Source organism: Equus quagga, chromosome 10 (assembly GCF_021613505.1).
Source record: "Equus quagga isolate Etosha38 chromosome 10, UCLA_HA_Equagga_1.0, whole genome shotgun sequence".
NCBI classification, from domain to species: Eukaryota; Metazoa; Chordata; class Mammalia; order Perissodactyla; family Equidae; genus Equus; species Equus quagga.
Genome location: NC_060276.1, coordinates 17,030,432 through 17,051,846, shown reverse-complemented (window position 1 = coordinate 17,051,846; position 21,415 = coordinate 17,030,432). Strand labels below are relative to the sequence as shown.

The 21,415-nt window shown below is 41.3% G+C and overlaps 1 protein-coding gene across 2 annotated transcripts in view; it reads right to left on the bottom strand.

The window, feature by feature from the left end:
* The window catches only part of GPC3 (glypican 3), a 403,705-nt gene that overhangs the window by 89,713 nt on the left and 292,577 nt on the right, over positions 1 to 21,415 (bottom strand). For both annotated transcript variants that reach the window (XM_046673282.1, XM_046673283.1), the window contains one exon: positions 9,274 to 9,394. In XM_046673282.1, the coding sequence (XP_046529238.1) occupies positions 9,274 to 9,394 (121 nt within the window). The remainder of the gene's footprint in view (positions 1 to 9,273; positions 9,395 to 21,415) is intronic.

Genomic DNA, 21,415 nt, shown 5'->3' with positions numbered 1-21,415 from the left:
AGTGCCCTGGGATATAACTGATCTGAACTAGGGCCTCATTATTTATGACATACCACAACGGTAATTCTCTTAGGTTTTTTGTCTCGTCAATTGCTTGCCCATAATACAGAATAGATATTACTCTGAAAAGTGACAACCTAGAAAAATATGAAGAAAATGACATCTAGATCAACTAAATAAAGAAATATGATCATACTTTAACCCTATTAGGAAATTATCCAATAAAATCCAGTGGATATGAATAATAATGTAACTTCTACTTTGGACATTCATTAGAGCGCTGCTGGAAATATTCCACTTAGTTGCTATGGAAAATCACTGTGGTTACTATCTAAGAAAAGTATATAGATAGGGATACAGATTGACACCATTATTACTATTTTACCTTCACTAAGGACTAACACTAAGCCCACACAGAATACGGAAACATCCCTGGTTATGTGTCAATTAAGTTTACAGTTGAAGGTTAGGTCTCAAATAACCATGGGCATACAGGACTGAGGCCAAACATTTGGTTGAGCCAACTAACACGGGACTACCATCCAGGGGCAAAAGTGTCTGCTCTGTATGGAAAAACTAGTTTAAGACAAAAGAGCTCAGTACTTTATTTCCATTGAATTTTGTCAGAATCCTAATGACATGGGCAAGGAAAACTTCAGATGTGTTGGTCTTCAGCTTCGAAGAAGACAGTTTTGGCTCCTTAGTATGAGAACATGGGCCTTCCAGTAGTAACATCACTTCCAATAGGAATAATGTCTCCACCGAGCCATTCACACTCTCTCATTTAGTCCCCATTTTAACCAACAGTTTATTTTAGGAGGTGGCTGTTGGGGACTGGAAGGCATTCTGTGACTGCCTTGTGTATTGTAGATACTAGTACATTCATTGAATGAACACTCAGATGAATAAATGGCTCATATGGGATTAAACTTTTAATGTTAGCTTCAAGGGCACCCTGAGATTTGTATTTTATTTTATTGTTTTAGCAGTTGGAACCCTTTATTTAAGTGAAATCTTACTTAGAAGATTGATCTGTAAAGCATATATTTAAAATGTGGCTGCTCTGGTTAAAACAGGAATGGGGGACTCAGAACAACCCCCACAGCACCTCTCCCACATCTCTACTCCCTGGGGAACACAATCTGAATACACTGCTTAAACAGCTGAGCTAACTGGCATATAAGTCCGTTAACTAATATGGTGCTAATTTTGCCATTCTGGAAGGAGGGAGAAGGCACTGAACAAATTATTATAGGGTGCCCAGGAAGGTGGAGAAGTTGAAATCCAGAGCATGAGTGAAAAGATGACTGATCCTGAATGTGGACAGGAGCCCAAGTCAGACTCTCTGAGGAGGTATAAGGCCATGAACAACCGGTCCTGCTGATTCTGCTTGCTTTTGGTTCAGTGATCTCATCAGAGACCACCCCCGACCCACGTGCAATTGCTCAGTGGGTTTAATGAGGCAGTGGGCAGTGAGGTGTACTTGTTATGACCAAACACTAGTTAATATCCATAGGAAGAGATAAATAATTAGCAAGTTCCTGCCTAATGTTGTACCACTTTTTGTTCCAAAGATGAACTGCTGAAGTATGGGCTTCTGCTCTGATTGGGAGCACTGCATAAGAAAATGTGCTGGCACGTTTGCAAGCATGTTTCATATTATACAAGAGCCCTTGGAAGCAGAGCAATGGCACTACAGAATATCGATCTGTTCATTTCTCAGTCCCAGCTTTGTCATTTACTGGCAATATGACTTTGGGCAAGTCATTTCCCTCTCTTGGCTTTCATTTCTTCATCTGTAACATCAGAGGGTTGGACCCTATGACCTAAAAGCCCCTGCTAACCATAACTCTGCACTTCTGTAACTCTGTCCTTTAGCACAGAAACTGGGCAATATTGAAGGTGAAAAGTGCCTTAAATTGAATCTAAATTCAGAAATAAATTGAGGGGAGCAAAGGTTGAGTTCTTTGAATGAACTAATCAATAAAATATTGTATATACTGAGCATCTGCTTTGTATATGATACTACGTTACGTGCTATAGGAAACAGAGAATTATACACAGGATCCCAGACTTAAGGAGCTGACGGTCCAGAGGCAAGGTACGTGTTCACAAATATATCTAGTGAAAAGTTATCTCTGAATTTCTTGAATAGTATTTGAACATACATATTCCAATATACTGCCCATAATCAAGGTTTATGGGAGTATTGAACAACCATCTGTAATGGTTTATTTAAAAAATGTTGTACTTGGGGGCCGGCCCAGTGGCGCAGCAGTTAAGTTCACATGTTCCACTTTGGTGGTCCAGGGTTTGCTGGTTCGGATCCTGGGTGCAGACCTACACACCACTTGTCAAGCCATGCTGTGGCTTGACATATAAAATAGAGGAAGATGGGTACAGATGTTAACTCAGGGCCAATCTTCCTCAGCAAAAAAAGAAAGAAAGAAAGAAAGAAAGAAAGAAAGAGGAGGATTGGCAGCAGATGTTAGCTCAGGGCTAATCTTCCACAAAAAAAAAAGTTGTATTTGGCCAGTACATAAATGTAAACAGAATATGAGACCTCATGGATTTCACAGATATTTTGGAAATGTATTTCTAACTTTGTAAACCTGGTAGCCGTCATAGTTTGATAGAATTCCCTTTTCATATGTAGAATTTGTCTTTCTATAGCTAACACTTCCATGACCTCTAACTGAAAAAAAAACTTACAAAAGAGTACAATACTGCAATGAAAAAGGTAATGTATTTCCCTTCATGGCTAAATCAAGATTACCACAAAACTGCTACCAACAACATTTTGGCTCACCACTCCTGACTCATCTTCCATTTTTGGCTAATTTAATATGCAAAGACTAAAATACACGACCCAGTTTAAGTACCTTTAATCCCGTATGTTCTAAATATAGCAAATAGTTAGTTCATTTTCAAGAAATTAATATGAAATACTTCGGATTCTTCTTGGTGCAGTGTTATTAAACTGTACATAGTCATTAAGATATTAAAAACACATGCTCCCCAAAGCCACCAGACATTGTAATTATTTTTCAGGCTATTAAGCAAAATGACAGAAGATTTTTTAATGATAAATGTGTTTTGGAATGCATCAGCTAAATCCCTTTTACTTCATGAAATAATGTTTAGCTCCACAGAGTCTAGGTCTGGTATTTAAAGAGCAACTCACATTGCCCTTTTGTAACTCAGAAGTCATTCATTGGCTCTTGTTAACATGCCATTGTAGATACACTGTCTTTCACACACTGCACATTCTGGCTCTATACGGAAATGGCAATTGCTAGAGCTCTGCCATGCTCCTTGTATGTGAAGAAGTGTGACAGACACTGGAACCTAATTCCATTTGGAAAGGCCTTTTTTAAAAATTTGACTCTCAAAACGTTTCTCCTTTTCTCTAGAATTTTTAGATCAATGTTGGATTTTCTAGTAACCATTGGACTAGGCCAGTGTTTTATGATTCTCACTGTTTTCATTGTGAGAAGACTATGAAAAAAGTTACTTGGAGTGTTTTCTATCATGCCTGAGATTCAGTTAAAGATTTAAAAAGAAATCACATGCTAAGGAACGTCCTGGGTACTTCTCTGACACTTAACAACTTTACTAATTAACTTATTAAAAATTTTAACTTTCTATTTCAAAAGTTAGTGTCTTTTCATGATACCAGAGTAGTCTACCAGGCATCTTAAAAGTACTTCTCAGGTGTTCATGGAGGGGGATAGAAATGGAGACATCCCACTGTCTACTCTACATTTTAAAATTTTCTTTGACCGTTTAACACCATGTTATGAATTAGAGATAGCTAATGGAAAGTTTGTCTGCTATCTATAACTCAAACCCATGTCACAAAGTGCCTCAGTTTCCACACCATGCAGTGTGGTGGTTAGTTTTCTAAGAATCGTCTCAGTTGAGATTTGGTAAGCAACATGCTTATTCTTTCTTTGCTGCTGATTTTAGAGCTTCAGTTCATAGAAATCACTATATTAGGGATTTGGAAATTGTTAGATGAATTAAGGAGTTTCTGCTACTTGTCCTTCTGCACATCTTTTATACGTGGATCTTGCCAACCATAGCCAGGTGTGCCATGTCTTTAAAGAAACAAAAGGAAAGAGCACAGAGGCTGAAATCAGTAGTCCTGGATTCTCCCTCTAGTTCTATCACTTGCTATATGCAGGTCATTTAGCTTTCTAGTGCCCACAGTTTCTCCATCTGATAATTGTAGGTAACAATGCCTGCTTCTCAGAGCCATTGTGAAGATCAACTTATCTAATGTACATGAAAGAGCTTTACAAACTGAATTGTACTCTCCAAAACACGGCAAAATTCTTATCCACATGGAATCACGTGACTAACATGATCCAAAGATAGGTCACCTCTCTGGCCCTGGGAGGGAAACTTAGGGGTGATGAATGCAAAAGTGTTTTTTATAGTTTAATGTTTTCATAGCCTAATGAGAACAAGGCAGTAGAACAGAAGACTTGGGTGGGGGGAAGGGCAAGTTTAAGTTCCATCTGCCCGGGCTGGAAGACTGGTGGGAAGGGACCAAGCTCTGAAAAGATGAGAGGTTACAAAGTAGAAAGGGGTGACCTGGGAACAGGGTGTTTTAAAAAGAGTGGCAGAGCAGAGAATAAAGTCACAAGACTTGTTCACAAGAGGGTGTTGGGTTAAAGCCTGACCTTGAGCCACAAATCACAGAATCACACGGCTGGAAGGAATCTTAAGAGGCCATCTTGTTCACTCCCCCACCATTCAGCAGGACATTTCAACCATCCCAAACAGATGAGACTTTATCCAACTTTGAATGAAAAGCTCTGACACCAAATGGGCAGGTATTGACTGCTCTGGCTTCAACTGTTTACAACAGGCAGGAAAACAATTTCTGGAATTTCATTTGAACCTGAACTGAAACTGGAAAAACACAATAAACGGCTAGATTTTCCTTATGAACAATAACTTCTATAGCTGTTTAGGGACTGCTAAATTAGCACTAACTACATAGCTACTCTTAAAGAGAGAGAAAATGTTACCAACAAAACTGGGTTAGAGACAGATGGCCCACAGTATCATATGGGGAAGAATGCATTATGATCATTCTTGGTATTTGTGGGGTCTTCTCTCCATGCAGGAGCCTTGGAGCAGAACACTAACAAAAACAAAACTTTTTTTAAAAAAGCAATATGGCCTAGCAAATTCCAGGACTGACATTGAGGACTTGAGTTCAATTCCTCTCCTAACACAAGACAATAAATCCTCACACAAATTAGAAACTGAGAAGGAAATAAAAAGGTCCTCATTTCCAATCGTGGGAATGTTACACATGAACTCTGGTTGGGAGGGAGGAGGGGAGGACATTCCACACCTGCAGGCCTTCCCAGGAAAGGGACCTGGGCCTGACCCTGAACTTATCCCCTCAAGGTTACACCATGGGACCGTCAATATGGAAATAACGTTACTTTATTCCCTTAGTGAGTATATTATTTCCAGTGCTATCAACAGCAACCATAACCTGAAAGGAGGCAGCTGAGAATTTCCATGGAAGAAAGCGAAGAGTTATTTTGGGATATGCTCATACATGGCCTAGCTACAGTCCATCTAGATGGACACACATGGACATTCATGCACAGACAGAGAAAAGCATCTCTGCATCTATAGACGTGTATGTTGGGAGCATCCTACTGTAGTTTAATAGATGCAGCACAAAGCAAGGGACTTAGGAAAATAACATTACACTCCTGGCTTCACCACTTACTCACATGTGAACTTGGGCAAGTTAACTTGATTCTATCTCCCCATCACTAAAACTTTAGGTTAATTTAGTCAGGCATTCAGTGAATCCAGATGTTTGGCAGTGTATAGGAAACAACATCTGGATGATTGATCAAATTTTCAACTGAAATCACTGGATGTTTTGGCAGTATGCCCACACAGCCTTTAAATGGCTTTCTGCCTCAGTTTCCCTAGCTATACAAAAGGGACAAACAGGGGCTGGCCCGGTGGCATAGTGATTAAGTTCGTGCACTCTGCTTCAGTGGTCTGGGGTTCCCAGGTTTGGACCTAGCACCACTCGTCAAGTGACGCTGTGGTGCCATCCCACATAAAACAGAGGAAGTTGGCACAGATGTTAGCTCAGGGCCAATCTTCCTCACACACACACAAAAAGGGACAAACGATATTTATCATTTATCTCCCAGTGGGCAGCGAGGATGAAATAATGTGCAAGAGTAACAATGAGTTCTTGAATGATTCTGTGATAGTGTTGTATCTTATACAATTCCAGGTTGGATATTTTTTCCAATATAAGCAGTTAGACTTTTAGGACACCAAATCACTTTGAAATCTGGTTAAATGCTATATAAATACGACACATTATCATTATCATCATCAAGATCAGCACCATCATAACATTCTTCTTCATGACTTCTCTAAAGTGTCTCACTTTCAGATTGAATCACAGCCAAAAAATGAATTTTATTGAAGGGCTGAAAAAAATGTGCTTTGGCCATTTGAAGCAGCACAGATGAGAAAAAACATCAATGTGGGTGTTTGGAGCCCAACCAATTTTAACAGCTCAACTTAAACAGGTAAAACTGGTCTATCAATGAAAATTAATTGGTTGCTCAATGGTATTTGCAAGGGAACCAAAAATGTTCACACATACATCCACAGTAGAGGTAAGACAAAGGAATTTTAATGGTGACCTTTTCGACTCTGGTAATATACACTTTCCTACCTATGAAGTGGTTTCAGCTTTTGTGGCTGGACGTTTGAGGAAAGGAAAAGAAGGAAACGATGTGGGAAAGAACAGAAAAGATGAATCAAGGGATCTGCAACCACACAAAATTGGGGGAGCAGAATTAGACCGGCTCCCTTTCAAATTCAAGTCCTGCCTACAGAGAAAATCCTATGAGATAGATATAATCATCTTAACTGCTACTTATTATCTGTCATGTATGCAATTATATATGTGTATATATATAAAATATATATAATATACAAAATATCTATCTAATTATATATAAATTTTATATAATGGGGATATATATATAAAATTTCTAGCCCTCACAATAACTTTGTGAAGGAGGTTTTGGTGTCTCCATATACTACAGATGAGAGAACCAAAGCTCAGAAAGGTTGAATGATTTGCCCGAGATTACATATCTAGTAAGATCCACAGCTGAGTTCAGATTCATCTGGATCCAAAGGTCATATTCTTTCCACTATACCACTGGGTCTCTCATAGTATTAATATCAAACACCCAAAGTCTTTGCTAAAAGGGTTTGCTATAAATATTTTTAGTGTCTGTTGGGTCATGTTGAAGCCCACGTCTGATGCATCCCTTTTTCCAGGGTGGGGCTCCATCCACAGGTCTTTGTATGATCTTTCTGATGACTGCCACTGCCTTGTTTGTCTTCACCTACTCATTGTTTACCACAGATCTCAACACTGGCCCCTCTCTGGAATCCTTCTCGCGCTAGTCTAGTCCATCTTAGGCCTAAGCAAACTACCCAGAACTGATAAGCAGCATAATTCTTCTGGTTCTTCACCATAGGCTGCCTTTTATTTTTATTTAAGCACTTTCTATGCTTGCGCTTCCCCCCTGAAAGAAGCTGTGAAAATAGAGGATTAGGCTTCTTTTGAATCCTCAAACTCCCTGGCATCTGGCTGAGCACATAGTAGGTATTCCTTAAGGTCTGTTGATCAAAGAGAACGGTCGACACTATTCCTCATTTGGGATTAGGGGTACAGTGATGGACCCTGAGATTTTAGCCTCACCAGTGCGGGGCTCTAACCAGTTGAGTGGAGCCACCCAGACACAATTGGTCTGAGATAATTTGGAAATAATTCAGAGGACAAATCCTGCCATTGTCCCCAGGTGAAGCATACCATGTCCTCAGTTCAGTTGTAAGTGGTTTACATTGTGCTCTGAACCTGTCAGACATGTGTTTTGAAATTATCATACTACATCTAACCAGGCTTTCTAGAATTTAGCGAAGTTGTGAGCTCAAAGAAAGAAGGATCTGTTATGCAAATACTGCCATTATCATGTGCTCAGCAGCAGTAACAACTATTCACTAAGTGTTCACTGAGTACAGAGCAGTTTATCAGGCACTGGAGGAGTCACACTCAAGCATGTTGGAAATACTTTCACAATGCCATTGGCAGTGCAGTATACCGCTATGAGAAAGCCCTTCCAGACATTTCCTAAGAACCACAAAAATTTCACTACTAAACTTCATATTAAAAAACAAAATCATGACATTGTCTTCATACAGAAACCTCTGTCCTTGCAGAAGGATTTTAGTTTCATTAAGTTCTTCCTAGGCTACAAATAGACGTCAGTGGTGCCAGGACCCTCCCATCCATGGATCATGGGGCAGGAACACTGTCACTCTGGTATATGGTGGAATTTTTGGTGACATTTTTTAAATTGTGGCCACAAAGCAATCACAAGCAGATGGTACAACTAACTTCTATTTGTGTCTTAGTTACTAAACTTCTTATGAGAGGAAAAACTCTATGTACAGGTCAAGGGAATCTGTGGGTGTCTCTGAGCATGGCAGTGAGTCAGAAGCTGGCAAGGGCTCAGTGAAGCTGGTCCTCTTGTATCTTGCTGGTGGCAGTGAAAGCTGATACATCCCCATTGGAAAGCAATTTGGAAACATGCATTAAAGTGCTCATATCCTTTAACTAATAACTCCAGTATTTTAAGAAAATGATCTAAGATAAGGAGAAAGAACCATGCATGAAGAGGTAGCTTTATTTCTGATGGTAAAAAATCTGAAGCAATCTGAATGTCCAGCAAAAGCAGGCGGATTAATTATAATGAATACTTAAAGGAATCTATGTGGCACAAAAAATGACTTGTGGTAACATGGAAAAGTGTTTCCAATATAGTGTCAATTTTAAGAACTATAAATCACTTGTTTACTTCCAATTATGTCAAAAGTCTGTGTGAGTGTGATTTTCTGAACAAATATTAGAAAAGAACATGTAAAAATGAAAACAGTCGGGATAGAGTAGGGGGATTGTGAGTATTTTCCCTTCTATTTTCCAAGCATTCTCTTATATTACAATACTATTTTTATAATTTAGAAGTGGGGTCAAAAACAAGGGGCAGAAGTCCTTTGTAGCAGAGAGAATCTTCGAAGAAAATGAACAATGACTGCCTCTCCAAAAGGCCAAGAATACAGTTGGAACAGTGGACACTGTCCATCCCTCATTTCCTCGCCATTTGCATTTTTGTTGGATGTACCACATACCTGGTTAATGTGCTTCAGTTTGTCAATAATTTGACTGACCACTGGCTCAGGGCCCTTCATTTTCAGCTCATGGAGGTTGAACTGATTTTTCATTCCATTCCTTGCTGCCTTTTGGCTGTACCTGGAAAGGTGAAGGTAAAGAAAAGGTTTGTCACAAGAGAGTCTCAAGCAAAGTGAAAGCTGGCTGTGTTTGGCACCAACGGTCAAGCTGACCACAAGCTATCTTCAGTCTTTTAAACCATGGGATGACCCCAGGGTGTGAAAGTAAACCACTCCAGATAGAGTCTATTTGCTGTATAGAACATTCATTCAATAGTCAACAAACTTAATTCAACATCCTTTTTTTCTAGGTGTTGAGGATACAACAATGAACAGGACAGACACAGTCTCTGCCCTTATTGTGCTCTCAGTGTAGTGTGGAGTCCAGAAGAGTAAGGGCCAACGGCAACACAGAGCAGTAAGAGCTATGCTGAGGGAGGTCCCGGTTCTTGGCCAGGGAAGCACATAGAAAGGACCTTAACTCTTGAGTGTGCTTTCCACTCATCTGAGGGAGAAAGACTCTTGCATGCTCTTTACCTCTTCCTATTCCTCCACTTCCTTCTCCCACCATTTCCTGCAGGCCTTGGAGTGGGGTTTTTTTCAGAGGGCTTTCCTAAGCCATGTGCAGACTAAATTTGTCCCCACTTTCTACACGTTTTTCCCTCAATTACAATAGGGTAGTCGGATTACGGGCAAATTCGTATTTCTTTTATTCATATTTTTGATTACAAAAACAATAATGCTCATTGTAAATAATTCAAATGGTACAGAAATAAACAAAACATGAAGTAAAAGTTCTCCCATTGTCCTATCCTTCTGAGAGAGACCATGGTTAAGTTTGATATATATTCTTCCAGGGGTTTTCACTTGGATATACTAACACGGACTTTTAACGAAAATTGGAATCATACTAGTCATACTGCTTTGCAACTTTTTATCACTTAATATATATCTTGGACATATTTACATGTCAGAACATAAATATCTGCCTTGTTCTTATTCCTCTTTATAGCTATATCATAATTCACTTATCCAATTCCTTACTGATGAACAATTGAGTTATTTCTAATATTTTGTTAATATAAACAATGCTTCAAAGAACACCCTTGTATGCCAATCTTTGCGTATTTGCATGAATAGCAATAAAGGATAACTTCCTAGAATTTAATCAATTTATATGTCTAGTCCTAAATTATGACATGCATTGAATAATTAACACTACTGTATTTTTCACAGTGCTTTACAAAGCAGTTGCATATCACTCAGCTTATTGGAGCTTCTCAACCACACTGTGAGGTGGATAGGGCAGACTTCATTCTCTCTCTTTTTTTTTTAGATTGGCACCTGAGCTAACATCTATTGCCAATCTTCTTTTTTTCCCCTTCTTCTTCTCCCCAAAGCCCCTCAGTACATAGTTGCATATTCTAGTTATAGGTCCTTCTGGTTGTGCTATGTGGGACACCGCCTCATCATGGCCTGATGAGCAGTGCCATGTCCGCACGCGGGATCCGAACCAGCGAAAACCTGGGCCACCCAAGCGGAGTGTGCAAACAACCACTCAGCCATGGGGCTGGCCCCATTATCTCGTTGTTACTGGAAATTTTATAACTTCAGAAGATACTGATCCAACTGTTAGGCGTTTCCTTCCATGATATAATGTATCTGCCAATGTTAAGGACAAGCTTTGAAAAACATGAATGTTAGCAGAGGAAATCAGGAAATCTAGTTCTGACTTTCAAAATTAAAAGTCATCCTTTGAACAGGCAAATATTTTGCAGGAAAGTTGAAGAGAACATTTGATTGCATTTCTTCCAAAACAGCAGCCTAACATATTCAGCTTATTTAACTCTAAAAGTTAGTGAATACACAGATCACCAACCATCAAATACCAATTGCCTTTGGGGCTGTATTAAAGAAATGTAAAACAACATTCTTTATTGATACATCTGCTGAGACTCAGCTCACTCCTAGCCTCCTCTTTCACGTTCGCATAATGCCGTCTGTTTAAATACCACCTCCCTTCTGATGATTCCATCAACTCCATCTTCTCCTTCTTTACACCTAGTGACGCCTGAAGCAGAGACCCTATTCACAGACAAAGACTAAAGTTCATTATAAATCTTCTGAAATGAACTTCAGGAATGTGTCCCTAGAGACATTTCTTTGGACTTGTTGATATCAAAGCTTGCCGGCCATTTTTATGCCCACTCCTACAAAACAAACATCTTCCTGAAGTTTATTATCCTCATTGGAACAGTGTAAAGACATCTGCCAACTTAGTGATTTTGCCCTATACGCCCTCTTCCAAATCATTTATAAATATTAAGTCAAATTAGTCCCACAGCTGATTCCTTGTGGCTCTACTTTTTTGCCATTCCCAAAAGTGCCCCTCTAGCTGTGTTTTTTTGTTTCTTACCTCCAAGCCATGGATAAAGAGCCAGGACTAAACACTGCTCCCCAATCCCATGGTGACTCAATTTTTTAAAAACAGCTTTGGGTTTAAAAGCTTGCCAGACTTTTTGAACGTCAAAATAGCATCCACTGTTCCGCTCTATCCATGTGCTATTTAAATCCTCAAAGGACTCTAGTAAATTAAGCATGGTTTCTGGTTACAGAAGTGTTGGGAAGAGCTGGCCTGTGGCTTAGACCAAAAACTTGCCTTTATTTCATTTATTCTGCAAAGCAATAACCAAAAGTACTGATCTAATTGATGCCCATAGCTGCTAAAATTTAGTGGCATTATTTAAAAAATCTGTGTTCTTGCACTATCCTTTCAGGCGTCTCAATATCTCTCGCTCGATCTCCAATCTCTTTTCTGTTTCTCACCTCTCCATCCTTTTCTCCTTAGCCAGACAAAATATAGAATCGAATCTTAAAAGCGACGAGTGCTATAATAGAATACTATGCAGATGTTAAAAGAACAAAGTAGATCTCTATGTGCTGATATGGAACCAAATCCAAGATACACTGTAACAGATACAGGTAATGGTTAAGAATGTACAGTATGATTCCATTTGGGGTAAAAATGGGTCTGCATATGTCTTAGACTCATACACTTTATACATGTTCCAATATATGCCGAAAATTTTTAGAAAATGATAATAGCAGTTACTTCCTGTGAGTAAGGGAAGATGCCAGGGAAGTGTTACTTTTTTCTTTTATGTCCTTCCATATCTTTCAGATTTGTAATCTTTATAATAATTTAATTTTTAATGAGTGAAATTTAAATAGTAGGTTTTCTTAAGGCAGAAGAGAAAACAAAAATGAAAAGAAAAGAAAAATTAAAAACAGGGCTAACTCACATAGATATCTCAGGGCCTTTGTGAAATCCTGTTGTTAGTAAGAGTTATGTTGGCCATCACTAGTGGTCTGGCTTAAAGGCGGAATGCATATTTGGGCCAATATATACAATGTCACCCTGGAATTCCTTCAAACCTCAGATGGTTATCATCAGGTCACAAACTCTACTTTGTTAGGTTAAACACAGCCTGTATGTTTTCTACTCTTCAGTGAGGTAACTCCAACCCGACTGTTTCAAAAGGACAGTATATCAGTGAGGATGTGACTATGAACGTACATTATTTTGTGTACCTTCTCCCAAAATGGAGGCAAAAAATTACTCAAGTTCTCACTCTCCTTCCCTGTAGATGCCTAAAGTCCTCTCCTGATGGGAATGGAGGGCCTCCGTGAAGCACTCTGATTCATCCTGACCTGCTGCCCTGGCATCTAAAGGTATTGCGGGGACCGCCCTGAGTTGCTCGTGCTCCTTTCATGTACATTCCATTTGCCAGCCCAGATAGTCTGTGAGGTCTTGGAACGCAGAAGCTTGGTTAGTTCTCTTTTGTGTCACCCCAAGCGCCTCGTGGTACTTAGAATAATAATAGCTGCCAGTATTGAGTGCTTTCTCTGTGCCAGATACTATTCCAAGCACTGAGGAAAAGGCAAACATGCACTATCTCACTTAATCCTCCTAACAACCTTATGAGATAGATACTATTATTATCAGCCCTTTTTTGCAGATGAGGAAACTGAGGCATAGAGAAGTGAAGTCACTTGCCCACAGTCACACAGCTAATCAATAATCACACGGCCCACAGTCACACAGCTGAAGACTGAACCTTGTGAGTCCATCGCCAGCTGCTTCTGTTCTTAACCACTGTGCTACTAATGCTTCCTTAGAAATAATCCATGCTGACTAAATAGTGGACATTTCCTCACCACACCGCTGCATTGCAGGAGACAATTCACAAGCTGCTTGTAATGGTCTACGAGGCTCGCAACCGTGCCTGCAGCGACAGCTCTTTGCCTACTCAGCAGATTCCTAGGTTTGCCCTTTAAAAGTCCTTTGGGAGGGCCCTGTGTATGGAGTTTCTTCTCCCAAACAGAGATCTGACAGTATCGCTATTCAGTGAAATAGTTGCATTCTTGGGAGATAAGGTGTAGAAGTTAGAGAAATAAATAATCCACCACCACAACCACCACCAGGCCACTAGACAAACACCAAAGGCAATCTGAAATCTCTAAGGACAATAGGAAAATGAGTGCAGGAGAATGTTGTGCTCGATGCCCGGGGAATCTTATGCAATATGCATTCTCCGAGCTTCAAGCTCAGAGGGACTCGGTTAGGGGTGTCTCCATAGCTTTGCATTAATTGATTAATTCAGCATTTCATTTCCACTCTCTCCCTCTGTGCCAGTGGTGTACATGGTTCATGACAAGCTTTGAATGAGGAGGAGCCATCACAGCCACAGTTCTGCTCATCTACACACTGCCCAGAGTGTCAGGAATGGGGACACTGCTGGCCACAGGGGATTTAATGATGAGTTACCTACTTAGTAACACTCATCTCTAATTAGATTAATTGTCCTTTCTCAGGAAAACTGCTTCTTTCCTGAAACTTTGCCATGGTTCTGGTAATGAATACTGGCGAGAGCAGGAGGAAAAAGAGATAAGTTCCCACCTCCCAAATCTAAAGTTTTCTTAACTGGACATGTTACATGTGATGTTAGAAGCGTCACATTTATGCATTACACGTGGTGTCCAGCTTGGTATCTGTTTAGCACAAAAACGAGTGCCATAATATGAAGAAATAACACTGAGAAAACCCTATTTATGAAGTGAAAAGGGGGACATACTTCTGTTCAGGTAATTGGTCAGGGATCAGGGAGGAGAAGGAGGGGAGAAAAAACCTGTGCAAAAGCCATAAAGAGAAAAGGAACCTAATTAAACAGGACATCTGGGCATGTTTGTCTTGGGACAGTTGAAGCAAAGAGAGCACTTGTAGAAGAGCAATAGAGTCAAACAAGCGTAAAATGGGCGATCTTTTCTTCCCATCTCTGGGCTGGCTAGGGCAGCCAGGGTGCAGGGGAAGGAAATCAACGAATCCAAATATTGAACATTCAAAATGGAAGCACCCTTAAGCGATCATCTCATCCAATCCACTCATTGTGTAGAGGAAGAAACTGACACCCAGAGAGGGACTTTTCTAACAGCACAAGTTGTTAGTATCACAACTCCCACATTTCGAAGAAATTTCTTTTTTTAAAAAGTTCCTTAAAACCACATTGCTGATTTTGAACACTATTACTACTGATTTAAGAGAGGGAAGCTGTTAGAAAATTCACTTTCCTTCTTCCCCCTGGCATTAGAATGGTGGCAAGAGTTTGAGAGCAAGTCTTAGAAGGACTAACTTCCCCCTCCCCCCAAATATTTGATTTCACAAAAGTTTAATTTGCTGCCCGGTTATAGACGGCTGCAAATGAGTTATAGATCTCACATTCTCAGAGCGCCATCTTATGGAAAGACTGCAGTATTGCAGATAGCCCCCAACCCCAAATGAGTGATGTATCAGACCGTTTCTTTGGAAAGGACTCCGGCCACAATAATCACTGTGGAAAACTGGGATAATTTAAAGAGTATAAATAGCTTTAAGAACAAACGAGAACACAGAGTAGAAAAACCATGTTATAAAGAGGCCCAAGAAAATGTTCTTTTTTCTGTCCACAATGCAGTCTTAACTTACATAAATGAACAGAAAAATAAAGCAAAGGTGAAAATAGCTGAGTTCTGTAAACATGCTTAATAAAGACAGCAACAAGTTGTTTCTTATTTATTTATGCCCATATTCAAAGAAAAGTGTTTTTCATAGTTGTCGGCATAGCAGTACCACTTCAGAGCAAATTTCAGCCAAGAGGGTGTTAAAAACGGATATGTCCACCACACTCCAAGCACCTCTGTTCTCAAACAATAGCCTTTTAGAAATTGCATATAGATTTCAACAGAAAGGAAGCAAAAGCTAGAGAAGAAACCAGGGAGGTGTAAACCCATTTATGTCTTCTTAGTGGACAATAGCTATATAATGGAATAACTGTATTAGATTCTGCTTTTAGCCTAGTTTCAAACCTCACTGTGAGGAGGGACTAAAAGATTGGTCTTGGAATATAATCAAGAAGTCATTTAAACCTAGAGAAGCGAAGAATATTTTCCAGATGGCGAGGATAGCATGAGAAGTTGATACCACCCGCCATAGGGAGAAGAGGCTGTGGCTGTGGGGAGCAGCCCCCCGCCCAGAAAGGGAGGGAAGGGGGAGAGACAACACGGGAGATGGGATCACCTGAATGTTTGTTCAAAGAAGCAAACTGCCAAGGAGCCTGGAGGTAAGGAGAGGGAAAAGTAAACAAGGAAGCAACAGTGATTTTTGTGGGAACTGCAGAATAGGCAGAGCCTGATGTGTGGGAATGCTGGCCAGAACTGCCTTCTGGGCTTTGAGCCCCGACCACGGGCAGCCGGGACACTAAGCCAGGGCCGCGGGCCTCGTGAAGGGTTCTCTGAGGAGTGTCCTTGAGGGGAACATACCAATGAGGAGAGGACTCTGACCCACTTTAACTCTTACAAAAACAGAAAAAAAGATGCAATTCAAAAGCTCAATAATTGGGGGTAGAGATGTAACAAGAGCATGGTGTGAGATGGGCATTTATTTTCCAGTCACTCTGAACTCATTTACCAAGTCCTTCTAGCCCAGAGAACTGGTCCAGAAAACCAAATTTTTTTTTGTCCCACTGGAATTAAACCAAAAGGAAATGATCTTTACCTGTTTTTAAGCTAGTCTTTTTTAAGTTAGATTTTAACTCACAAAAATATCAGAGTTGGAAAGGATCCTCAAAACATTTAATCCAATGCCCTCCTCTTACAGATGGGTAAGCTGGGGCCCAGAGACACCAAGCAGCAGGCGTTCAAACGAGTATTGGCCTCACTGCTGGTGGGACGTGAATGGAGCTGTAATTCACCCCAAAGAGAAGAGCCAAGAAGAAGGGGCCAAAGAACTGATCACATTCCTCAACAACACATGAAAGCATTGCGTGAAAGTAGCTGATATTCAAAATAACGATCAATAATTATTTTTAAGAGGTGAAATTCAGTTTGGCATACGCAGCTTACTCAGACTGCGAGTACAAAAACGTTTAGAAAGGCTGAGCCGCATGGTAGAAAGAGCACTGGCCTTAGAGTCAAGACATAAGTTCAAAAGCTGGTTTGGGGTGGGGGAGGGGGAATTGGAGGAAGGTGGTCAAAAGGTACAAACTTCCAGTGATAAGATAAATAAGCACTGGGGATGTAACGTCCCACATGACGACTATAGTTATGACTGCTGTATGATCTATAGGAAAGTTGTTAAGAGACTAGATCCAAAGAGTTCTCATCACAAGGAGAAATGTTCTTTTCTTTTTATTGTGTCTATACGAGATGATGGATGTTAACTAAGCCTATTGTGGTAATCACTTCACAATATATGTAAAGGAAACCATCATGCTGTACACTTTAAACTTATTATACATAGTGATGTATGTCAATTATTTCTCAATAAAACTGGAAAAAAAAAACCCTGGTTCCACCACTTACCATTTGCCTTTTGACAGGTTATTAAACCCTGCTGAGCTTGAGTTTCCTGGTCTGTAAAATGGGGATAATGCCACCTGCATTGTTTTGAGGGTTAGTTGATATAATGAATGCTAGTAAATTGACATAACATAGGCAATGTGCTTAGAACAATGCCCAGTACATCTATGTGAGGGCTGTCATTATCATTATGTGAAAGCACCAAACACAGTGCCTGACATGCAGGAGGTGTTCAGTACATGTTATTTGAAATGGATTTCTTGAGAGAGGATGAATAAACCTTACAATGAATAGTTAGGGCAAGCTTCAAATCCCCTCACCCCCACACTGAGAGAATTTAAGAAACAGAGGAGTCTCAGTTGTCTAAGTATGTTCTAACTAAAGGACGGGTTGAAATGGGTGGGAATGGTTTAGGATTCGGGAAAATGAACAAGGCCAAAAGCACCGGAGCTTTCTTTGGTATTATGATTGAGCAATGACGTGTGAGTAGCTAGCACTGAGCATGTAGGCCTGGCTGAAAGGAACTCTTCAGCAGAGATGTTTTCTCAGATCTTCCAGGAGACAGGGCATCTGAGGGGAAACTTAGCAGACAAGACTTCAAATGGTTCAAAATTAATTAGAGTCCATTGAAGAACAAATCATTCACCTGTGGCCCAGGGCAGACAGCCAAGCTCCCCAAGTGACCAACTTTCAGTGTCAGAAGCCTGTTCCACTCTCTCCTACCCCCACATTTCATATTCCTCCTCTCTGCGATGGAAAATATTCTGCTTCCACTTTGCTTAACTGTCACAAGTAATGAATTAGATGGCTCTTGAAAACACCCACACACTTTTCCAAATCTCTCTCTTCAGAACACTGCTTTGTTTGTCTTGGGTCCCCACGGGGTCCACGACAAATTGCCATTCTTCAATGCAGGATCTTCAACATGAAGAATAGGACCCTCAAAGTCCACTACAATCACACTTCACTCAGAGAGGCAAGTCTGAGTCAGGGAAAAGTTTGACTGTGGATTTTTTTCTGCTGTTGCATTTCAAGTGTATGTAGCCACACAAAGGAAAGCCTCCTAAATGTTGCTTTGGTTGTCCCACTGGACCTTATTTAATGAGCCGCGAAAGATCATGAGTGAAGGACAAACTTTTCACACGAATGGGTACTTCTGAAATACTTTAAAAGAAAGTTCAACATGCCTACCACTGTTTTGCTGTCAGCTCCTCTTGTCTTAGCCACAGTCACTTGTGGGTCTCAAACCTTCAACGTGCAGGATTAGGCCTAACCAGATCCTGAACCAATGGTGACAAAGGCAGGAAGGTGATAGCTTAGCTGACTGGCTGTTAGGCCCCAGGTCTTGCTGCTCGAAGCCAGTATTTCATGTTTTTGGAGTGAACTCCAGATGTTCAGGCACGACTTACTCTTGCCAGCTGTATTTCCCTGGGCTGTACAAGCTGAACTTGGTCCTGGTTTCCATGTTTGTATTTGTTTCTTGGTCCTCTGCTTTACTCAGCGCCTGGCACATGGTAGGTAGTCAAACATGCCTGTTGAACTGGACTGAGACTGAAGACCAAACCCAAAGCTCAGCTTATATGGTGGAGACTCTGATCTCCTCTGCGCTGCTCTTGTCAGCCTCTTCCCCTTGGGGCCTTCCCTTGAATGTGCAGCCATTGACTGAGTACCTGCTCTATACTGGACTTTTGTCTGGGCCCTGCCAGGAAAACCTGCCACTGCGTCCCACCCACTAGACTGGACCACTTTGAAAACCAATGCCTACCTAGAGAACGAGAGTTCCTTCTCTATGCCCCAATGGATGTCATTATTCAGGCGGTGGGTCACTTCCACTTGGGCCAGCCAGACAGGTGAGTTCCCACAGCCGAAGCACCACTCCTTCCAGCCTCTGTCCCATCCCCTTGGACCAATCACTGGGCTCCCACATTGAGCCCATCCAAGATACACACCTGCTAGTAAAATCAGTTTGCATCACTAACCCTTTTCTTTTCTTTTTTTTTTTTAAAAGATTTTATTTTTTCCTTTTTCTCCCCAAAGCCCCTCGGTACATAGTTGTATATTCTTCGTTCTGGGTCCTTCTAGTTGTGGCATGTGGGATGCCGCCTCAGCGTGGTTTGATGAGCAGTGCCATGTCCACGCCCAGGATTCAAACCAAAGAAACACTGGGCTGCCTGCAGCGGAGCATGTGAACCTACCCACTCGGCCACGGGGCCAGCCCCACTAACCCTTTTCTAATAGTGAAAACCTTGCCCACTTCTGGGTCTGATTTAATGAGATTTTACTATTGTGAAAACAAATCTTCTGACATCCTTATTATATTTACTATGGTCAAGGCAATAACTTTGAGAGAGTTTCAAATCTGATGGTGAAGTTTCTAGGTTCTCAGTTCCTTTGGCTCAGAGAAAGGATTTGCTGTCTTCTGTCAGTAACAGAATGCAAATGCTGTCTACTCAACACTTACCTATTACGCATCTACATAACCCTGTTCTTAGCCACAGAACCCTGGGAGTTGGAGGTCCTGAATTTTCCAATGTTCTGGCCCACTGTTTCCAGTTTGGACTTCATGGACAAGATCCTGGTTTTGGCTTTGGCAAATCTGGTCCTCAGAAAGTGAAATCTTCAAGTAGTGACTGTGTTGGATTCTCCTGCAAACCCGTGATTGAGAGGGTACAGCTCTGCTTCGTTATAGCCCACCCACAGACACATCATCCTACGTCACGACAGTCAGAGCACTGGCATGGAGTGCTGTCATGGCTGATGCGAGGGAGAGGGCACTAGCAAGAATGAGATGACTCAGTGTCAGACTTGCCTAAGAACACTGAAAGGTCTTGTCTGCAGCAAGCAGAACTGCTACTTCTGCTGTCTTCTCTTAAAATCACTCCCAGAGCCCCAGAATCCAGGCTGCAGGCAGAGCCCTGAGGTAGCAGAAGGAAACGCACTCAGCAAATCTGCCTGATGGAAGACAGCGGTAAAGGTGGGCATGGGCAGAGGAGCTGGAACAGAGCCACTAGCATAGGGGAAAGAGCCTACTACTGCCAGTGTCTGACTATCAGAATAGCTCTGACCTCAGCAGACCCAAACCTGGCACTGCCACTCTCTAGTTGCCAGCAATAAAATAAAACTAAAGAACAACGGAGGGAAGGAAAGGTGAACTGAAGTGTAAACCACCCTGCCTCCAACTGCCCCAGTAGCTGCAGGTGCCTTCAGCTCCTGCCTCTTTGCACCTGCTCTCCTGCCGGAACAAGCGGCCTATTGTGTGAGGCTGTGCGCATGGAGGTGCTAAGCAAACAAGAAATGACTCTCTTGATCATAAAGTAGATGGGATTCCAGGAAAACTTTACTAAGCCAAATAAAAGTGATTGTAAAGCACTTGGTAAAATATAAACGGCTACACAAATACTTAATAAAAGCTCACAGCAATGCACACAAGGACAACTAGGTCAAAACTCACCCTAGCTGTCTAGCCCAGAGGGTCTCAGAAAGAGTGAAAATTGCCTCCCTAATTCTGGGTTTCTCAGCCACTTTGTATTCCTCAGCTCTTACGTGCCCTTCAGCCTTTGGCACTTCTCTAGATGTATCCCTCCCCTCACTGATATATCTTTGTGGTTAGAGGGCTTCTAATTTTCATTCTGGGTGGTTGTGTCAAATATTATTTGGAGCAACAGACATTGAATTCCGTTTCTTTTGCTCAGAAGCCCCATTGGGGTTATGCGGTGCTATGGGGGAGACATTTTCTTTAAGGTTTAATTATGTGAATTTCACCCCAAACTCTCCAATATTAGAAACTGAGAACAACTCTGACAACATCTCCAACAGCCAACCTACCTGCTCGCCTGTAGCCCCAAAGATACCCGGGGGACTCAAATGACGAGCTCACTGCTGTCCTAAAGAGAATGAGTATACCTGGGGCTCCTTTCGAATCACTTTCACTTTGATCTCTTTGGGAAGCCACCAGGGAAAGAACTGGACATTCAAAGTCATCAAGGTGGCTTTATGGCATTCCTCCTCCTTTCAGACTCCCCCCTCTCAAAAATCTTTGTCATACATTCTCATAGCCTGTTGAGCTGGAAAGAGTTTTAGAGGTCATTTTGCCCAATTCCTTCGTTCTATAAAGAAAAGAAAGAAAAAGCTGAAGGGCAGTGACTTGCCCAAGGTCACACAACCAGTTCATGGTAGAGTTAGGGCCCAGGCTGGACTCCCAGCCTAGGGC